Source organism: Lepus europaeus, chromosome 2 (assembly GCF_033115175.1).
Source record: "Lepus europaeus isolate LE1 chromosome 2, mLepTim1.pri, whole genome shotgun sequence".
Lineage (NCBI taxonomy): Eukaryota > Metazoa > Chordata > Mammalia > Lagomorpha > Leporidae > Lepus > Lepus europaeus.
Genome location: NC_084828.1, coordinates 48,212,079 through 48,233,521, shown reverse-complemented (window position 1 = coordinate 48,233,521; position 21,443 = coordinate 48,212,079). Strand labels below are relative to the sequence as shown.

The window sequence follows — 21,443 nt, the reverse complement described above, 5'->3', positions numbered from 1 at the left end:
CCTTTCCCGCTCCCTCTCCCCTTCCATTCACGTCAAGATTCATTTTCAATTATCTTTATATACAGAAGATCAGTTTAGTATATATTAAGTAAAGATTTCAACAGTTTGCACCCACATAGAAACACAAAGTGAAAAATACTGTTTGAGTACTAGTTATAGCGTTAAATCACAATGTACAGCACATTAAGGACAGAGATCCTACATGAGGAATAAGTGCACAGTGACTCCTGTTGTTGACTTAACAAATTGACACTCTTGTTTATGGCATCAGTAATCACCCTAGGCTCTTGTCATGAGTTGCCAAAGCTATGGAAGCCTTTTGAGTTCACTGACTCTTACAATATTTAGACAAGGTCATAGTCAAAGTGGAAGTTCTCCCCTCCCTTCAGAGAAAGGTACCTCCTTCTTTGATGACCTGTTCTTTCCACTGGGATCTCAGACGCAGAGATCTTTCATTGAGGTCATTTTTTTTTTCCAGAGTGTCTTGGCTTTCCATGCCTGAAATACTCTCATGGGCTTTTCAGCCGGATCTGAATGCCTTAAAGGCTGATTCTGAGGCCAGAGTGCTGTTTAGGACATCTGCCATTCTATGAGTCTGCTGTGTATCCCACTTCCCACGCTGGATCATTCTCTCCCTTTTTTGTTCTATTGGTTAGTATTTTCAGATACTAGTCTTCTTTATGTGATATCTTTGATTCTTAGTCCTATCATTATGATCAATTGTGAACAGAAATTGATCAAATGGACTAATGAGATGGCATTGCTACATGCAACCACAATGGGATTGAATTGGAATCCCCTGGTATGTTTCTAACTCTATCATTTGGGGCAAGTCAGCTTGAGCATGTCCCAAATTGTACATCTCTTCCCTCGCTTATTCCCACTCTTATATTTAACAGGGATCACTTATCAGTTAAGTTTCAACACTTAAGAATAACTGTATTAATTACAGAATTAAACCAATAGCATTAAGTAGAACAGACAAAAATATACTAAGAGGAATAACGTATTAAGTTGTTCATCAACAGTCAGGGCAGGGGCTGGTCAAGTCACCGTTTCTCATAGTGTCCATTTCATTTTAACAGGTTTCCTTTTTGGTGTTTGGTTAGTTGTCACCGATCACGGAGAACAAAGGGACTGGCTTATTTCACTCAGCATAATGTTTTTCAGATTCATTCATTTTGTTGAAAATGACCGGATTTAATTGTTTCTTACTGCTGTATAGTATTCTATAGAGTACATATCCCATAATTTCTTTATCCAGTCTACTGTTGATGGGCATTTAGGTTGATTCCAGGTCTTAGCTATTGTGATTTGAGCAGCAATAAACACTGAGGTGCAGACAGCTTTTTTGTTTGCCAATTTAATTTCCTTTGGGTAAATTCCAAGGAGTGGGATGGCTGGGTTGAATGGTAGGGTTATATTCAGGTTTCTGAGGAATCTCCAGAATGACTTCCATAGTGGCTTAACCAGTTTGCATTCCCACCAACAGTGGGTTAGTTTACCTTTTTCCCCACATCCTCCCCAGCATCTGTTGTTGGTGGATTTCTGAATGTGAGCCATTCTAACCGGGGTGAGGTGAAACCTCATTGTGGTTTTGATTTGCATTTCCCTGATTGCTAGTGATCTTGAACATTTTTTCATGTGTCTGTTGGCCCTTTGGATTTCCTCTTCTGAAAAATGTTTATTGAGGTCCTTGGCCCATCTCTTAAATGGGTTGTTTGTTTCGTTGTTGTGGAGTTTCTTGATCTCTTTGTAGATTCTGTTTATTAATCCTTTCTCTGTAGCATAGTTTACAAATATTTTTTCCCATTCTGTCAATTGCCTCTTCACTCTCCTGTTTCTTTTGCAGTACAGAAACTCTCAATTTGATGCAATCCCAATAGTTAATTTTGGCTTTGACTGCCTCTGCCTCCAGGGTCTTTTCCAGGAAGTCTTTGCCGGTGCCAGTATCTTGCCAGGTTTCTCCAATGTTCTCTAATAATCTGATGGTGTTTGGTCGTAGATTTAGGTCTTTAATCCCTATTGAGTGGATTTTTGTGTAAGGTGTAAGGTAGGGGTCTTGCTTCATGCTTCTGCACATGGAAATCCAGTTTTCCCAGCACCATTTATTGAATAGACTGTCCTTGTTCCAGGAATTGGTTTTGGATCCTTGATCAAATATAAGTTGGCTGTAGATGTTTGGATTGATTTCTGGTGTGTCTATTCTGTTCCATTGGTCTATCCATCTGTTTCTGTACCGGTACAATGCTGTTTTGATAACAACTGCCCTGTAGTATGTCCTGAAATCTGGTATTGTGATGCCTCCAGCTTTGTTTTTGTTGTACAAAATTGCTTTGGCTATTCAAGGTCTCCTGTGTCTCCATATGAATTTCAGCATCATTTTTTCAGATCTGAGAAGAATGTGTTTGGTATTTTTATTAGTATTGCATTGAATTTATTAATTGCTTTTGGGAGAATGATGTTGTTCTTCCAGTCCATGAGCATGGAAGATTCTTCCATTTTTTGGTATCCTCTTCTAATTCTTTCTTTAAGGTTTTGTAATTTTCATCGTAGAGATCTTTAACGTCCTAGGTTAAGTTTATTCCAAGGTATTTGATTGTATTTGTAGCTATTGTGAATGGGATTGTTCTTAGCAGTTCTTTTTCAGCTGTGGCATTGCCTGTGTATACAAAGGCTGTTGATTTTTGTGCATTGATTTTTATATCCTGCTACTTTGCCAAACTCTTCTAGGAGTTCCAATAGTCTCTTAGTAGAGTTTTTGGATCCCCTAAAAAAGAATTATATCATCTGCAAAGAGGGATAGTTTGAGTTCTTCCTTCCTGATTTGTATCCCTTTAATTTCTTTTTCTTGCCTAATAGCTCTGGCTAAAACTTCCAGAACTATATTGAAGAGCAATGGTGAGAGTGGGCATTCCTGTCTGGTACCAGATCTCAGTGGAAATGCTTCCAACTTTTCCCCGTTCAATAGGATACTGGCCGTAGGTTTTTCATGAATTGCTTTGATTGTATTGAGGAATGTTCCTTTTATACCCAGTTTGCTTAGGGTTTTCATCATGAAAGGGTGTTGTATTTTATCAAATGCTTTCTCTGCGTCTATTGAGAGAATCATATGGTTTTTCTTCTGCAGTCTGTTAATGTGGTATATCACATTGATTGTTTTGCGAACATTGAACCATCCCTGCATACCAGGGATAAATCCCACTTGGTCTGCGTGGATGATCTTTCTGATGTGTTGTTGCATTCTATTGGCCAGAATTTTATTGAGGATTTTTGCATCTATGTTCATCAGGGATATTGGTCTGTAACTCTCTTTCAAATCTGCATCTGTTTCCAGCTTAGGAATTAAGGTGATGCTGACTTCATAGAAAGAATTTGGGAGGATTCCCTCTTTTTCGATTGTTCTGAATAGTTTGAGAAGAAGTGAAGTTAGTTCCTCTTTAAATGTCTGGTAGAATTCAGCACTGAATCCATCTGGTCCTGGGCTTTTCTTTGTTGGGAGGGCCTTTATTACTGTTTCAATTTCTGTCTCAGTTATGGGTCTGTTTAGGTTTTCTATGTCTTCATGGTTCAATTTAGGTAGATTGCATGTGTCCAGGAATCTATCCATTTCTGATAGATTTCCCCGTTTGCTGGCATACAACTCTTTGTAGTAATTTCTGATGATTCTTTTTGTTTCTGTGGTGTTTGTTGTTACATTTCCTTTTTCATCTCTGATTTTATTAATTTGGGTCTTTTCTCTTCTTTTTTTTAGTTAGTTGAGCCAATGGTGTGTCAATTTTATTCATTTTTTCAAAAAAACAGCTCTTCGCTTGGCTGATTTTTTGTAATTTTTTTTTTGATTCAATCCTGTTGATTTCTTTTCCGATTTTAATTATTTTCTTCTCCTACTAGTTTTGCATCTGGTTTGCTGCAGATTTTCTAGATCCTTGAGATGAATTGAAATCTCATTTATTTGGTGCCTTTCCAATTTCTTGATGTAGGCACCTATTGCTATAAACTTTCCTCTTAACACTGCTTTTTCCGTATCCCATAAGTTTTGATATGTTGTGTTGTTATCCTCATTTACTTCCAGAAAGTTTTTGATTTCTTCTATGACCCACTGTTAATTCAGGAGCATGTTGTTCAGTCTCCATGTGTTTGCATACTCTCTAGGGATTCCTGAGTTGCTAATTTCCACCTTCTTCCACTGTGGTCTGAGAAGCTACATGGTATTATTCTAATTCTTTTGCATTTGCTGAGACTTGCTTTATGCCCTAGTATGTCGTCAATCCTAGAGAAGGTTCCATGCACTGCTGAGAAGAATGTAAAATCTCTAGATGTAGGATTGAAAGTTCTGTAGATATCTGTTAGATCCATTTGGGCAATAGTGTCGATTAAATCTGCTGTTTCCTTGTTGATCTTCTGTCCGGATGATCCGTCTATTTCTGAGAGTGGAGTATTAAAGTCCCCCAGTACTATTGTATTGGAATCTAAGTTTCCCTTTAAGTCCCTTAACATATCTTTAAAATATACTGGGGCCCTGTAATTAGGTGCATATATGTTTATAATAGTTACATCTTCCTGTTGAATTGAACCCTTAATCATTATATAATGTCCCTCTTTGTCTTTGTTTTTGTGTTAAAGTTTATTTTGTCTGATATTAATATGGCTACGCCTGCTTTTTTTTGGTTTCTGTTGGCATGGAATATCTTTTTCCAACCTTTTGCTTTCAGTCTGCATGCATCTTTGTTGGAAAGATGTGTTTCTTGTAAGCAGCAAATAGAAGGATTTTGTTCCTTAATCCATTCAGCCAGTCTGTGCCTTTTAACTGGAGAGTTAAATCCATTAACGTTCAATGTGACCATTGATAAGCAGTGACTTTGCCCTGCCATTTTCCCAAAGATATTTTCTAGTATATGCTTTGAGCTTCCTATAATCTTTTACTAGTAGGTTTTCTTACTTTACCTTCTTTCATATTGATGGCCGTGTTTCTGTCTTTTTGTGTGTAGCATATCTTTAAGCATTTTTTGCAGGGCTGGATGAGTGGTAACAAATTCTTTCAGTTTCTGTTTGCTATGAAAGGTCTTTATTTCACCTTCATTCACAAATGAGAGCTTTGCAGGATATAATATTCTGGGCTGGCAGTTTTTCTCTCTTTGTACCTGGGCTATATCTCGCCATTCCCTCCTTGCCTGAAGGGTTTCTGATGAAAAGTCTGCTGTGAGTCTAATTGGAGATCCTCTGAGAGTAATCTGGCGTTTCTCTCTTGCACATTTTAGGATCTTTTCTTTCTGTTTCACTGTGGTGAGTTTAATTACAATGTGTCATGGTGAGGATCTCTTTTGGTCATGTTTACTAGGGGTTCTATGAGCTTCCTGTACTAGGATGTCTCTGTCCTTCTCCAAACCTAGGAAATTTTCTGCTAGTATCTCACTAAAAATGCCTTCTAATCCTTTCTCCCTCTCCATGCCTTCAGGAACTCCTAGAACCCGAATGTTGGTTTTTTAATAGTATCCTGTAGATTCCCAACAATATTTTTTAGATTTCTAATTTCCTCTTCTTTTCTTTGGTTTGACTGTATGCTTTCCTCTTCTCTGTCCTCTAATTCCGATATTCTCTCTTCTGCTTCACTCATTCTGTTTTTTAAGGCTCTCTAATGTGTTTGTCATTTGATCTATTGAATTCTTCATTTCATTATGATTTCTCTTCACTATCACAGTTTCTTGTTCTACTAGTTGCTTCATTTCATTTTGATTCCTCCTTAATATTTCATTTCCATGAGAGAGATTTTCTATCCTGTCCAGTAAGGATTTCTGTAGTTCAAGAATTTGTTTTTGAGAATTTCTTAATGTTATCAATTTTTTGATATCTGCTTCTTGCATTTCTTCTATCTCATCATCTTCATAATCTTGAATTGGGGTGTCTTTTTTTTTTTAAATTTTTGACAGGCAGAGTGGACAGTGAGAGAGAGAGACAGAGAGAAAGGTCTTCCTTTTGCCGTTGGTTCACCCTCCGATGGCCGCCGCGGTAGCGCGCTGCGGCCAGCACACCACGCTGTTCCGATGGCAGGAGCCAGGTGCTTCTCCTGGTCTCCCATGGGGTGCAGGGCCTAAGCACTTGGGCCATCCTCCACTGCACTCCCTGGCCACAGCAGAGAGCTGGCCTGGAAGAGGGGCAACCGGGACAGGATCGGTGCCCCGACCGGGACTAGAACCCGGGGTGCCGGCGCCGCAAGGTGGAGGATTAGCCTAGTGAGCCGTGGCGCCGGCGAATTGGGGTGTCTTTTTCATTTGGGGGCGTCATAGTGTCTTCCTTGTTCTTGTTACCTCGGTTTCTACATTTGTTGTTTGGGATATTGGAGATATTCTTTGGTTTCTTCGCTGTGGTGTTTTTTCTCGTTATACTATGACTCTAGATTAAGTGGGATGTCTGCTTTTGATGGATCCTTAGAGGCTGTGTTTGCTGTGGCTAGAGAGCTTTGTTTGGTTCTTCAGGGTTAAGGGTGTGCCAAAGGTGACTTACCCAGGTTGTTCTCTCTTGCTCGCTCTCTCTCTCTCTCTCTGACTCAGAAGGGAAGTAATTCCACACAGCTGAGTGGAATTGAGGGTAGTTGATGTATGAAATCTGGCCCCTGTGGGTATTCGTCTGCTCTACCCCAGGGACCACACAAGGGGTTTATGCAGCCTTCAGTGTGGTCTCAAATTTCTCTGAAGTCTCTCACCTGGTTGCCAAGGTTACCGAGTTTGTGTACTCGGTGAATTCTCTTGCCAACCCTCAGATTTTCACAGTCTCAGTTTGTTAGCTCCACACTTTCACTAGGTCCTAACATCCTGTTATTTCTCTTCACCAGAGTCAGGTTTTTCTGCTTGGCTGATGGCAGGCACCGCTTTACGTATGTCCAAAATGGCGCCTGCTCTTTGTCTTGCTCAGCTTTATAAGGCGAGTGGAGAGAGAGGCTAGTGTCCGTGCCGGTTCCCCTTATTTATTCGTTTTTTTTCTCTCCTCCATTCAGCCTGGTGTACTTTCCCCAGTGGGACTTCAAGCCTCGTTCCCTGTAGGCTCTTTCTGCCTTTCCCCCACCAATGTCTCGGGTTACCGAGGTTTTTGTCTCACCTCCCCTCCCAGCGCTGGCGTGCAGACTCTGCGGCTGGTCTTCCACGCCGTGGGCATCCTTGTTCTCCCTGAAGGTCCTCCGTGTCACATCCACTAGATCTGGAAGAGTTTCCTCTGCAATTTTTTCCGGAGCCTTTTCCTGAGACTACAGTAACTCCACTTTTATTGACCTATCTTTTCCCGGACTATCAATGCACGCCTTCACTATTTCGCCATCTTGGCTCTGCCCAGTTAATTTAAAGTTGAAAAATATGAAATTGGCACAAGCATTTTACTTTATATGGCAAAAAAATTGACACATAAGGTTTTTTTAGAAGTATTTTGAGATACTATTTGCAGGTTATTTTATTTTAAAGATTTGTTTATTTATTTGAAAGTCAGGGTTACAGAGAGACACACAAAGAGATCTTCCCATCTGCTTCTTCACTCCCTAGATGGCCGTAATGGCCAGGCCAGGCCAAATCCAGGAGCCAGGAGTCAGGAGCTTTCTCAGGGTCTCCTATGTTGGTGGCAGGGGCCCAAACACTTGGGCCATCTTCTGCTGCTTTCCCTGGCCATTAGCAAGTAGCTGATCAGTAGTGGAGCCACTGGGACACAAACCAGCGCTCATAGGAGATATTGGCATCACAGGCAGCAGCTTTACCAGCTGTACCACAACGTTGGCCCCATGTGCAGGCTGTTCTCAGGGAGAATTCTTAGCTTGATTTCTGGACTTCCAGGAACCTTCCTTCAGGGCCTTAATTACTTATGCGTGGAATTTTTATCTAGATTTCAAAGGAATAGAAATAAATAGGTTCTAAAATTTATTTATAGATAGAAAGAATAGACAGGATGGTTAGTGTGATAGAAATAATAGGTAGATAGATAAGAGATAGATATAGTTAGTTAAGTAGTTCATTACCATAATAATCATTACGAAGTTAAAATAATGAATTTGTATTGAGACTACAGACTGCCTTATTTACAAATTAGTCAAATGTAATTTTGAAAGAGCTTTAAAGACACACAAATATTAAAATGACAGTTGTTCCAGGACTTTGCAACAACACTGAGGACTGACTTGATGCAAGATGTGTTGAGGCAGAGAGTGAGGAAAAATTGATGGGGGATGAAAATTGGGATATTAAATTAAACAGTAGCGTAATCTGTGATGTTTAGGTAGACTTGAAAAGGATTGTTTTAAAAACTGCTGTGAACTCATGGTAGAGGGTAGACTTTATTCACTATGCCAGCAAATCAGGGGTGGAAAGTTTGAAGTATTTCTTTTTGGCTTAAGGTACTGAGGCTGAAAAATATCCATGGTGAATTGAAATTCATGGAGAAGATATGCCAAAAAGGAGAAAGCAAGAGATGAAAGTTTTTAAAATGAATACAATTCTTAAGAAGCCAAGAATATTACTTGAAATTCAGTTTGATAAAGAGAGCGAAAGGGCAGAAATGTACAGAGGTCCTAAAATCACCTTTACCTACTCACTTAGGAGTTATTAAATATTTATATTTTAGAACAACAAATATTGCATAAAAGTGAATTGTCTATTGTGACCTGTTGTTGTATGCTGAGCCAGACATCGTTTCTTTGGAAAATATAAAAGTTTTATTTTTATCCAACAATAGGAAAAGAGATATATTTATCATGGCATTTCAAAAATATTTCCAACTAGAGATTAACAGTCCTTAAGCTGTTGCTCAAATTTACAGAGAAAATAATATATATGTATTATTTTTATAACAAATGTAGAATATCATAAGATTATGCTCTTTTCTACTCTTCTTTAAGTGTAGTGTTTTCGTTCAAATTTTAAAGAATAATAGTTGTACACATTTTTGGGCTACAGTAGTATCTTTCTTTCTTTTTTTTTTTTTTTTTGACAGGCAGAGTGGACAGTAGAGGGAGACAGAGAGAAAGGTCTTCCTTTTTGCCATTGGTTCACCCTCCAATGGCCGCTGCGGCCAGCGCATCGCGCTGATCCGAAGCCAGGAGCCAGGTACTTCTCCTGGTCTCCCATGGGGTGCAGGGCCCAAGCACTTGGGCCATCCTCCACTGCACTCCCTGGCCACAGCAGAGAGCTGGCCTGGAAGAGGGGCAACCGGGACAGGATCGGTGCCCCGACCGGGACTAGAACCCGGTGTGCCGGCGCCACAAGGCGGAGGATTAGCCTGTTAAGCCACGGCGCCAGCTTTACAGTTGTATCTTTCAATGCATGTGCAGAAACAAGGCAAGCAATATTTTCTCTTATTTAACATCACTATGGTTGGAGGCTTGGAGCTTCTTCCTATTTGTTCCTGTAATATCTACAGGTTATTTTGAACTATAGGCTCCCCAGTATGCTATGTAACACTACAAACTTATTCCTTGAATCTAACTGATTTGGTACCCGTTATCCAAACTGCTTCTCTTCCACTCTCCCCTTCTCAATCTCTAGCAATGACCATTTTGTATTTAGATTGAGTTTTAATTTCTTTCCTTTTATTTCTTCCGTCCCCTCCCCTCCCCTCCCTTCTCCTCTCCTCTCCTCTCCTCTTTCTTCTCAGTTTCCACATGTGAAGAACATGTGGTATTTGTATTTCTGTGTCTGCATTATTTCACTATTTATTTTAAAGACTCTTCTTTCTCTAATGTGTGCTCTTGATACCTTGGTCAAAAATCAGTTGATTGTATGTATGTAGATTAATATCTGGGTTTTATATTCTGTTCTATTGGTCTATGTGTCAATTTTGGTGCCAGTACCATGCAGTTTTAATTACTATAGGTTTGTAGTATGGTTTGAAGTTAGATATTGTGATGCCTCCATCTTGATTGTTTTTCACTCTCAGGATTGCTTTGATTATTCTGGGTCTTTTGTGCTTTAATTTGAATTTTAGCATTGTTTTTTCTTATTCTATGGAAGAAAGTCATTAGTATTTTGATATAGATTGCATTGAATTTGTACATTGCTTTAGGTAGTAAGGGTTTTTTAGCAATGCTGATTCTTCCAATCCATCAACAAGGAATATCTTTTTGATTTTTTGAGTCCTTCATGATTTCTTTCAGCAGTGTTTTTATCATTTTCATTAGAGAGACCTTCACCTCTTTGTTTAAATTTATTACTAAATATTTGTTTTTCAAAGCAATTATGAATGGAATGTTTTTATTCCTGCTTCAGCAAGGTCATTATTGGTGAATAAATATGTTACTATTTTTTGTATTAACTTTATAGCTTGTGAGTTTACTGAAACTGGTTTATTAGTTCTCACAGTTTTTTTGTGGAGGGCTTAAGTTTCTGCATGTATAAGTCATGCCATCTGCAAGCATGGATATTTTGACTTCCTCCTTTCCAATTTCAATGCCCTTTATTTTTTTCTCCTCCATAATTGCTCTTGCTAATATTTCCAAGACTGTGTTGAATATGAGTGGTAAAAGTGGACCTCCTTGCCTTTTTCCAGATCTGAAGGAGAGGAAATGGTTTCAGCTTTTCCTCGTTCCATATGATATTGGTTGTGGGTTTATCATATGTAGCCTTAATAATTTTGATGTGTGTTCCTTCTATATGTAGCATTTGGAGAGTATTTATTATGAAAGAATGTTGCATCTTATCAAATGCTTTTTTCTGTATCCATTGAGATGACCATATGGTTTTTGTTCTTCATTCTGTTCTTGTGATTTATGTTTATGGATTTGTGACGTTGCACCACCCCTGCCTAGCTGGGATTAATCCCACTGGATCATGATGTATGATCCTTTTGATGTAGTGTTTGATTTGGTTTGACAATATTTTGTTGACAATTTTTGTGTCTGTGTTCACCTGTAGTTTTCATTGGTTTTGGTTTCACAATGGTGCTGGTTTCATAGAGAGGGTTTGGTAGTGTTACATCCTTTTCAGTCTTTTGAAATAGTTTGAAATATTAGAGTTCATTCCTCTTTAAGTGTTTTTTTAGAATTCAGTTGTAAAGCCATTAAGTCCTGGAATTTTCTTTGACGAGAGCCTTTTAAAAAATAAAGATTTTATTTATTTATTTGAGATGTAGAGTTACAGATAGAGAGAGGGAGAGACCAAAAAAAAAAAAAAAAAAAAAAGAAAAGAAAAAAAAACAAGACTGAGGCAGTAATTAAATGTCTCTCTTTGGGGCGATACTGTGGTATAACAGACTAATCCATCACTTGCTGCGCCGGCATCCCATGTGGGCGCTGATTTGCGTCTCAGCTGCTCTGCTTCCAATCCAGCTCTCTGCTCTATGGGAAAGCAGTGGAAGATGGCCCAAGTGCTTGGGCCCCTGCACCCACGTGGGAGACCCAGAAGAAGCTCCTGGCTCCTGATTTCAGATCAGATGACTGCAGAATATAGCTTTTACAGTCCCCATTCCAGAACTGCAGGCCTCCAAGAGTGCCTTACTCACATCCCACACGTTGTAACAGTTTATGCTTGGAATTGTGCACTAGCAGGCACAAATCTGGATCAACGAGATGCAGATAAGGCCTAACTGAGACTCTACAGGTAACCAGAAGTGTCCCTGGGTCTCAAACCACTATCACTGACCCAGAGCTGCAGGATGTATTGGGGTCCTAACGTCTGTCCTGATGAAGTCATTTGGCTATGGAATGTAGCTCCAACAGTCCTAATCCCAGAGCTCCAGGACTCAGAGGGTACCTTATCCAGGTCTAACAAGGTAAACATAGGTTAAACTAAGGATTGTGCGTTAGCTAATGAAGTTCTGGAACAGAAGACTGCACGTGAGGCTTTCCCCAGACTCAACAGAAGAGCAGAGGTGTCCCTGGAACTTACGGAACCATCAGTCGTGGTCTCACAGCTGCAGGATGCAGCGGGGCCCTTACCCAGGTCTCAGAGTACATGCAGATTGTGTTAGGGATTGTGTGCTGGCAGCTGCCAGCCTGAAGCACAGGAATGCAGATGGAGCCCTCCAGCATGCATGTCCCAGAGCTGCAGGACACACAAGGGCCTGCTCCCAGTTCCCATAAGTCATGCAAGAGTGACCCTGGGGCTTGTGCCCTGGCCTCCGGGCACCCTGTGTTAAGAGGTGCCCAGGGAGATTTCCTCAGATCTATTCCTCTGGGCTTTTGTGTCAGCTGCTGCTAGCACCAAGCCCCATGAAGCAGAAGGGCTGATTGCATAAAGCAATGGGGTAAAGCAAGTAAGTATGGCTCTGGGACTTATGGTCAGCAATACTGTGGCTGCAGCATGCAGAGGGGTCTGCTCTCTGCCCTCGAACGTTCCATGGCTCTGTGTCTGGGCCCTTCTGGGAGCAACAGGGCTGCTTGCTGCCGCCTCACATGGAATGGAGTTTTGCAGCAGCTGCAGTGCCCCAGCTCTGGTCTGGGGTTTCGTGTGGGAGGCAACGTGGATCCCTTTCTCACCTGGGCTCCAGTCTGGTTTCTAGGTTAGATTTAAAGCTGGCGAGGACTGTAGGATTCTCCTGTAGTTATTGCTGCCAGTCTGAGGCAGTGATGGATTTCACAGGTCTTTCTGCTTACCTTGTCCCAGCAAGATGGAGTCCCGCATGCAGGCACCAGGGTAGGAGCTGTGATGTGCTTTGTTTCTGTCTCTCTGCTGGCTTTTTTGAGTCTCTGTGCTGTTTGGAGCCTTGGTCGCTGGTTTTTTTTAACTGACATTTTCCCTCAGTCTGTCTCCTGGAAAACTTGGTCCTTTCCTTGTCATTTCTGGTTCTCCTCTGTGGCAGAGGCATGTGCAGGACCTCTCTATTCAGCCATCTTGCTAAGTGTGTTTATTTATTTGTTATTTTTATAACAATGTAGAATTTCACATGTAAGAATATGCTCTTTTCTACTCTTAAGTGTTTCTACTTGTCTTCAATTTGAATGTAATTGAATATGTTTATAGAGTTGGAGAAAGTCAGGTCGAGCATTGTGGCATGGTAGGAACAGCCTCTGCCTGTGATACTAGCACCCCATACGGATACCGGTTCGAGTCCCAGATGCTCCACTTCCGATCCAGCTCCCTGTTAATGTGCCTGGGAAAACAGCGAAAGATGGCCCAAGTCCTTGGACCCCTGCACCCACATGGGAAACCTGGAAGAAGCTCCTTACTCCTGGCTTTGGCCTGACCTAGACCCAGCCGTTGCAGCATTTGGGGAGTAAACCAGCAGACGGAAGACCTCTCTCTCTGTGTCTCACTCTCTATCTGTAACTCTATCTTTCAAATAAATAAAACAAATCTTAAAAAAAAAGGAATTGGAGAAAGTCATGAATATACTGGATTTCATGCCAAGCACAGTGCCTTATGTGTATAGGAGTCGTAGAAAATGTGTTTATGAGTAGAACTCATATTATTAACTTTTCCTGTAGGATTAGAATTTCATTGGAAATGGAAAATCTGAATGATTCTATTAATCAAAGGCAAATAAGATGCTCAAAATTTTGGACTAATAGCCTGATATTCTGTTTTCACAGATGTTCCCTTCAATGCCACACCAGTGAATGCCTTCTATAATGGCTGCATGGAAGTGAATATTAATGGTGTACAGCTGGACCTGGATGAAGCCATTTCTAAGCATAATGATATCAGAGCTCACTCATGTCCATCAGTTTGGAATGATAAAAGCAATTCTTAGAGTGTCCTTTTCTCTGCCGATAGTATCTTTTTCATATGTGTAATTATACTATAACAGTTGACAGTTTTTACTATAACGTGTGATCTTTGACTATTTTGTGGTATTTTTGCCTTCCTGAAACTTTTAAAAGGTTTTTTTTTTTGAGAAAAAAATTTTGTTGTGATATAAATTACATTTAAAATTCTTATTTCTGTGGCTGTTTAGAAATTAAATAATGGAACAGATATTTTAAATTGGACATTTTTGCTTCAAATGGCATTGCTTCAATTTTTGTTTGCAAAAGTAAAATTTAATTTTGTCATCATAAACAAGTATCTATTTTTCTCAAAAGCAAACTAAACAAAAATTCATGTCATTAAATGCCATATATCATAGGCAGATACTAGTATTGTTTGTTTGTTTGTTTGTTTTTCCTAATGAAGGCAAAAGATGTGAAGGCCTATTAAATATGAATTGAATAGAGGGCTTAAAAGTTTTCTTCCAAAATAGTTCCCTGGTGAGACTAGCTTAGGCTTTCTCATCTTTCCCTTTCCTAGTTTCGCATTTGATCCTGGATCTTCACTGAATTTGAAAAAAACTGAGATAAATTTTCATGAGAGAAGCACAGGAATCTTGTTGCTTGGAAACTGGATTCAATGAAGAGTGGTTTGTTTACATTGGAATGAGTGTGGAAGCCAGGATGAGTACATTCCTTAAATTTGAGTGGCTCACCCAAGATCTGCATTAGAAAAGGCAGCATTTAGTGATGGTAAAGAGAATGAAGCAGTATGAAAGTTTATATTTTTCCTTGAATACAATATATAATTACAAGAGAAAGTTGCTAGAGGTGATTGTTGAAGGAGAAAACAAACTATAGAAACTAGAACAAATTTTAACAATAGGATAACCACTCAAGGATATGTTGAGTATTCTGGCTCAATAATCAAAGAAGTAAGCAGGTAAAATTGTCACTTACTGGATGGTAATATATTTCTTTTTTTTTTTTTTGTAATATATTTCAAATGACAAGTTTGTCGCTTCTGACGCAACCATTCACAGGAGGTGTGTATGAGATGTTTTAACAGACAGTATTAGAAAATGTTTTTTCACCATAGTTATTTTACACCACACAAAGCACATTAAATTAGTGTTTATTTTTAAAATGTATATGAATAGTATTATTATTCTGTCAATTCTTTGAACAACACATACAATTACATAATATACAAGCAACTCTTCTTACAGCATATTAGTTTTCAGTTGAAAGATTAAGTTCAAATATTTATTGAAAGGTTATGATTGGATTGTAGACTGGAGTATAAAAAGTGAAGAAATGAAAAATGACATGAATTGAGTACCTGACATATGCCAGAAGTTGTACTTGGTCATCTTACTGGACATAATTTTCTCCCAGATGACACCATATACTATGGTTGATGAATATCAACAAGTTTCTATTTTTTTTAAAAAAAGATTTACTTATTTATTTGTAAGTCAGAGTTACAAAGAGAAAGAGGGGGAGAGAGAGAGAGAGAGAGAGATCAATCTTTGATCCACTGGTTCACTCCCAAATGGCCACAATGGCTAGAGCTGGGACAGGCCAAAGCCAAGAGCCTGAGTCTGTCACATAGGTGGCAGGGCCATCTTCCACTGCTTTCCCAGGTGCATTAGCAGGGAGCTGGATTAGAAGTGGAACAACTGGGATTCGAACCAGCACCCGTATGGGATTGAAGGCGATACCTTAACCCACTGCACTACAATGCCAGCCTCAATAAGTAAATATTGATAATTGTTTTAATGTAAAAAAACAAGGAGAGGGCCGACGCTGTGGCTTACTTGGCTAATCCTCCACCTGTGGCACCAGCATTCCATATGGGTGCTGGGTTCTAGTCCCGGTTGTTCCTCTTCCAGTCCAGCTCTCTGCTGTGGCCCGGGAGGGCAGTGGAGGATGGCCCAAGTGCTTGGGCCCCTGCACCCAGAAGAAGCACCTGGTTCCTGGCTTCAGATCGGCGCAGCACCGGCTGTAGTGGCCATTTGGGGAAGGAACCAACAGAAGGAAGACCTTTCTCTCTGTCTTTTTCTCACTGTCTATAACTCTACCTGTCAAATAAATTTATAAAAAGGAGAAAAACTAAGAAAATACGAGAAAAGGAAAAAAAGAGTTGAAGAAGGGGAAAAATAATTTCCTTTGGGGAAATAGTCTTTGTTTCTCATTCAATCATACCAGCATTCTAGGACAGCTATAGAAGTCAATACCATATTTCGTATTAGCAGAAACTTTCCTATAGGCAGTGACCTTCATAATAAGAGAGAAAAAAATAGGAAAACTAAATATCTACTTGCCTATAAATTCTTAAATACAAGTAGATAGTAACAAATTGAAGCCCACAGAGAAAAAAGATTAAAGATAGGGATAGCAAGGTAGAAATAGAAATTAAAAGATTAGGAACTGGTGTTGTGGTGCAGCGGGTTAAACTGTCATTTGCAACTCTAGCATGCCATATCAAAGCATTGGTTGTCATCTCAGCCTATCCAGCTCCCTGCTGATGTGGCTGTAAAGGCAATGGAAGATGGCCAAGTACTTGTGCCGTGGCACTCAAGTGGGGGACCAGGATGGAATACCTGGCTTCAGGTTCCTGGCCTCAGCCTTGTCCAACCCTGGCCACTGCAGCCATTTTTGGGGGGTGAGCAATGGTGAGCCAGCAGATGGAAGACCAATCTCTCTCACTCTCTTTCTCAATCTCGCTCTCTCCTTCTCTCTGATGCTCTGCCATTCAAATACATAATGTTTTTTAAAGACCAAAGGACTGAAAGAAGAAAATGTTAGGCAAGAAGAAAGAGAGGCAGAGATGAAGGGAAGGGAGAAGAGAGAGACGCAGAGAGGCAAAGGAATATGGAAAGAGAAAGCAAATCTGGCAGAAAATGAAAAAAAATATTGAAAACAAGCACAATGAATAAGTGGAATATTGCAAACAAGCAAAATGATGAGGAATGAAAGCCACAGAGACAGGAGAAGTCACAGAGGAAGTGGCAGAGAGGTGAAGCGCAAAGCAGGAGAAGAGGGTGCTCAACTAATTTATCCAAAGTAGAGGATGGTTCTGAGGACTTGCTGTGGTAAAGATGTTTCTGGACACAGAGCTATTGGTGGTATAGCTGCTAGAGTGAATACCCCAAACTCTTACCGTGGTCATCAAGAAATGCCCTATAGGCGAGGACAAGGATGATGACCTTAGGGCCCTCTGCCAAGAATGGGTGGACCCACAAATGTCTTTGACATTTTTGAGCCTTATTCCTGACCTCTTTGGGGCTCAGCATGTTTACACAAAAGGCAGTTGTCAGTGATTGCTTCATGGTGAGAGTTTCGTATTGGAATCAGAACTGTGGAAACTTTTAAATCTCTTGCCATAAAACAAGCCCAAACAGAATCAGTTATGGCAGATATACCACACACGAATGGACACTCAGGATGGCAGGAGAGGAAAAATCCAGTAGTGTGCCAAATTCAGTAGCCTATGAAGATGACTGAGAGAGAGAGTACCATGTCTTCCATATATGAACTGTACACTTGGGTAGAATCAATGACTGAGAGAATAGTGCAGCTACTCTCAGTATGTATTCAATACCTCCTTAGAAGGGAATCTTTGAATTTCAAAGATCCCTGTAACTTTTCTATAACTCAAGAAATATGTAACAGGATTATTCTAGAAATTTTAAAGATTCATTTATTTTCCCTGCAAGCACTGAATTATTTCAGAACCTTTGGCAAATGTATATCCAAGTATAAATAGTAGCTTCAAAGAAACTTTCTTGTGCTAAGCCATTATGAGTTAAACTCATACTTCTTGCTGTTTGTGCTTTCCTTTCTGATGTTTAAAATACTCCTTAGAAATGTCTACAAAGACTGGGGATATATAGCATTTCACTTCCTGTCCCCAGGCTGAACTTTCTAGGATATGCAATAAAGAAAAATCAGTTAACTCTAGTCTTATACCTCTTGTTTGTAATATAATCATCATAATCCTGCAGTTCAACTCTAACACATAGAACCTGAGCATCTACCACATGCAATAACTGGAGGTGTTGGGAAGGCAATGATAAACAATTCCTTCAACAATTATTTATGGACATGGAATGGACCAAACACTACACTGTTTTTGGTCACTTAGATTGTAAGAATGAACAGAATACAAATATCTATGCATCTATGTTCAAAAATGGTTATGGAGATGAAAGGAACCCTTAGAACTGAAGGCAGCATTGTCTTCTATTACTCTTAGTATTGTGTCTTGATAAATGTTAATGTAATCCATTCTAAACCTTTATATCAGAATGATAGATTCCAGATTACTTTTTTATGCATTCAATTTAAAAATATATTTTGTAGATGTGAAATTTAAATAGAAACTTAATCAATAGGGCCAGTCATTATCACTGAAAAGTAATTGCTCAGGCTCTGGGTGATCACTTCCACTGATGCTTAATTACTATTTGTCAAAAGGGACCCATTTTCTCTTTATTCAGTGCATCAGTTTAGAACCCTCAAGAAACAGATGCCAAGAGGGGGTTAGATGGGTGTTGCAGACTGCATTATGCCCCTCCAAAATTAGTTTGTTGAAGCCTTAAACTCCAATTTGACTGTACTTTAGAGAGGTTCAATGAAATTTTAAGAGTTCAGTGAGATAGTGAGAGTCAGGTCCCAATCTAATATGATGTCTTTATAGGAAGAGAGAGACTAGGCATGTTCACACACACAGGGAAATCCATGTGATGGAGCCAGAAGGTGGCCATCCACATGTCACAGAGAGATGCCTCAGAGAAACTGTGCTGATATCTTGTTCTTGGATTTCCAGTCACCAGAACCTTGAGAACATCAGTTTCTATCATTTAAGCCCTCTGGTCTGTGTTTATTATGCAAAACTTGCAAATTAATGCAATAGGCAATAAATTTATTGGGAGAAACACCTGTGAAAGAAAAAGGAAGCCCCAGGGAAAAGGTAGGGAGAATATTCAGGAAGCCCTATAATCTGACACCTGTGAAAGAAAAGAAGGAAGTCTGTTGATAGGAAGTCTCAGTTATTTAAATTTCTTTTTAAAGTTTACTCATTTGAGAGACAGGACACAACACAAGAGAAGAGATAGAGAAAACGCTCCCATCTACTGGCTTATTCCTCAAATGCCTGCAATGGGAAAGGGAGCCAAAGTTGAGAGCTAGGAACTCAGTTCATGTCTCCCAGAAGGGTGGCAGGAACCCAGTCACTTGAGCCATCATCATTTCTGCCTCCCAGGATCCATATTAGGAGCAAGCTGGAGTCAGGAGCCAGAGGTGGGCATCCCCAGGCACTGGGATATGGGCTGAAGGCATCCTTACTGTTCATTTAACTGCTAGGAAGTCATATTTTGTGCAGTTCTGGGAAGATTTCAATGAGATCGATGAGGAATTATTGAAAATGTTTGCCCATCAGAAGAGTGTCCATCAGGTGGGCAAAGCCTGGCATAAATATGTGTACTGTGCTCAGTTACTGAATGGAAGCAGCCTTGGTAGTTCCAGGGTATGTAACAACCAGGGCTGTCAGCAAGGTATGTTCCACCAGTAGGTTCCCTTGAAGGTTGTATCATACTTTACATGTCTGCTGCAGCTCTGTTAGGATGCTCTCCTTTAGTATTAAACCAAAATCAGACTCTCTATTCTCAACACTAAATCATTACTGACAATAAACATAAAGGAGTTAGGATATCATTGGGTGCAAATAGTAGAAACTCAACTTGAATTACTTTAAACAAAAGGAGAATACTTGAAAAAGTATTTGATTGACTCACGGATTTCAAGGGAAGAAAGAATGTTTCTTGGTCTTAGCCCACTGCATGACAACACTGGGTCCATTGTGTCTGTCTTTTACAAGGACACTTATCATTAGAGTTAGGGCCCACCTGGATAATTCAGAATGATCTCAGGATGCTTTATTTAACTAAATTTGCAAAAGTCCCCTTTCCAATCAAAATAACGTTCATAGGTTCTGAGATTAAGATATGAACATATCTTTTTTGGGGGCAGTATGACACCATTCAGCTCATTATATTTACAATATGTGTAAATTCATGTTACACGTTAGATTAACATTAAAATTTGAGATAACAGAAAATGAGAGTAATGTTACATTATAATAAGCATGAATTCTGAATGCATATTATTTGGCTTAAATGTCTTTTTCATCAGTTACAGCTATGAGAATTTGGATAAGTTATTTAATATCTCCATGCCTTTGTTTCCTTATATGTAAATTGGGATAATAACAGTGCCATGGTCATTTGGTTTGCAGAAAGAAAAAACTGCCCATAGTAATTGATGTATAAGTGTTTGCTATTACTATTTTTATTATTGTTACTAAATAGAATGTTGGTTGAATTCCTAGATTCATTAAAGTAGTGGTGTCACAATGGGTGAAAGTCTTAACTTCTCATTTATGGAACTAGAAACTTGATATGTTGTAGTACAAAATCTAGTTTTGAATGAAGTGATTGCTAAAGATCCTATCTCATGCATTGATGCTTTCCAATTTTGTCATAGGCTTGTCTTGCAAGTGATAACAGCCTGCTTAGCTTGATTCCATTTTTCTAAAGAAGAGAGATTATCTCTTCTCTTTAATTAAAGATGTCTCAAATCTGTCCCTTTGTGTAATAGTGCCAGATTTAGGAAAGGGTGATATTTGAAAACCTTGACATACTTATTTATGCTGTCTCTTTTCACCATCACAATTTTCACTGCTACCACAACAATCATTCAGACCCATGTTGTGTCTGACCAGAAATGCTAATCCACTAAGCACTCAGGTTAATCATCATTTAACAAAAGAAATAGATTCTGACTTGCTTATAAATTATGTGAGGAGGAAGGCAAGGAATCAAGGAAATAATTAACTAGAATAATTCATTTAGATGTATTTCCTGTGAAAGCATTAAAATGTCTTTGTTGCTTCCTGAAAGAACTACTTAAAAGCATTGATATATTGTGGTTCCATAAATAATTTTTCAGTTGATTATGTGGTTTATGAAGTTAAAAAAAAAGAAGAAAACTATAGAACTTCATACCCCACTTGGCCTCAGTTGTACACCATAGATTCATTGAAATAAAAATTCTGTTCCTTGATCTAGTCAATTATTGGCAGAGGCTATATAATGCTTTTTTTCTATTTTAGAAAATTTAAATATCCTCTTATTAGAAACAAATATAAGGTCTTTTGGAGTGGGCAGAAGATCTCTCTCTCTCTCTCTTCCTCAAATGGTTCTGTCTCTTTGGAGAACCACAACACAGTGACTTAGATTTTAAAATCAAAATTTACATCAACTTTCTCTCCATTTGTGCCATCAATTTGGGGGGTAAGTGACACACATGGTAATTAGACACAAATATGAAATGTCACTACACTTCCTCAATAGTTTTCTCTGACCCTAACCCTTTCCTCACCTGAAAAATTCTTCAGTTCTAGGACTAAGAGTAAATGTTCATTGTAGACTAAAAGGACTAGCGCTGTGGATAAGCCCGTTTTTGTTTTGTTTTGTTTTTTAAATGCTTTCCTTGGCACTCACTGCCTTTTTTTCTACCCAAGATCGCTGGAGGGTCCAAGGTCCTTCACGATCTTTCTCCATCTACTGCATCCACTCATCATCCCTACCATATCAGATCACTTACTTTGTGGCCCTCCTTAGCTGCCATTTAATTTACTTGTCTTTATTGCTTGACATTTTCTTTTCATGTTTTTCACTCCATTAAAAGAACTCTTCCTGCCTTTATTTAGATTTTGCCAACC

General features: G+C 39.3%; 1 protein-coding gene across 1 annotated transcript in view; it reads left to right on the top strand.

The window, feature by feature from the left end:
* Positions 1-20,082, top strand: part of PROS1 (protein S) — a 105,573-nt gene extending 85,491 nt beyond the window's left edge. Inside the window, exon 15 of the mRNA XM_062206696.1 lies at positions 13,499-20,082. Within this exon, the coding sequence (XP_062062680.1) occupies positions 13,499-13,659 (161 nt within the window). The 3' untranslated portion in view covers positions 13,660-20,082. The remainder of the gene's footprint in view (positions 1-13,498) is intronic.
* The last annotated feature ends 1,361 nt before the right edge of the window (positions 20,083-21,443 follow it).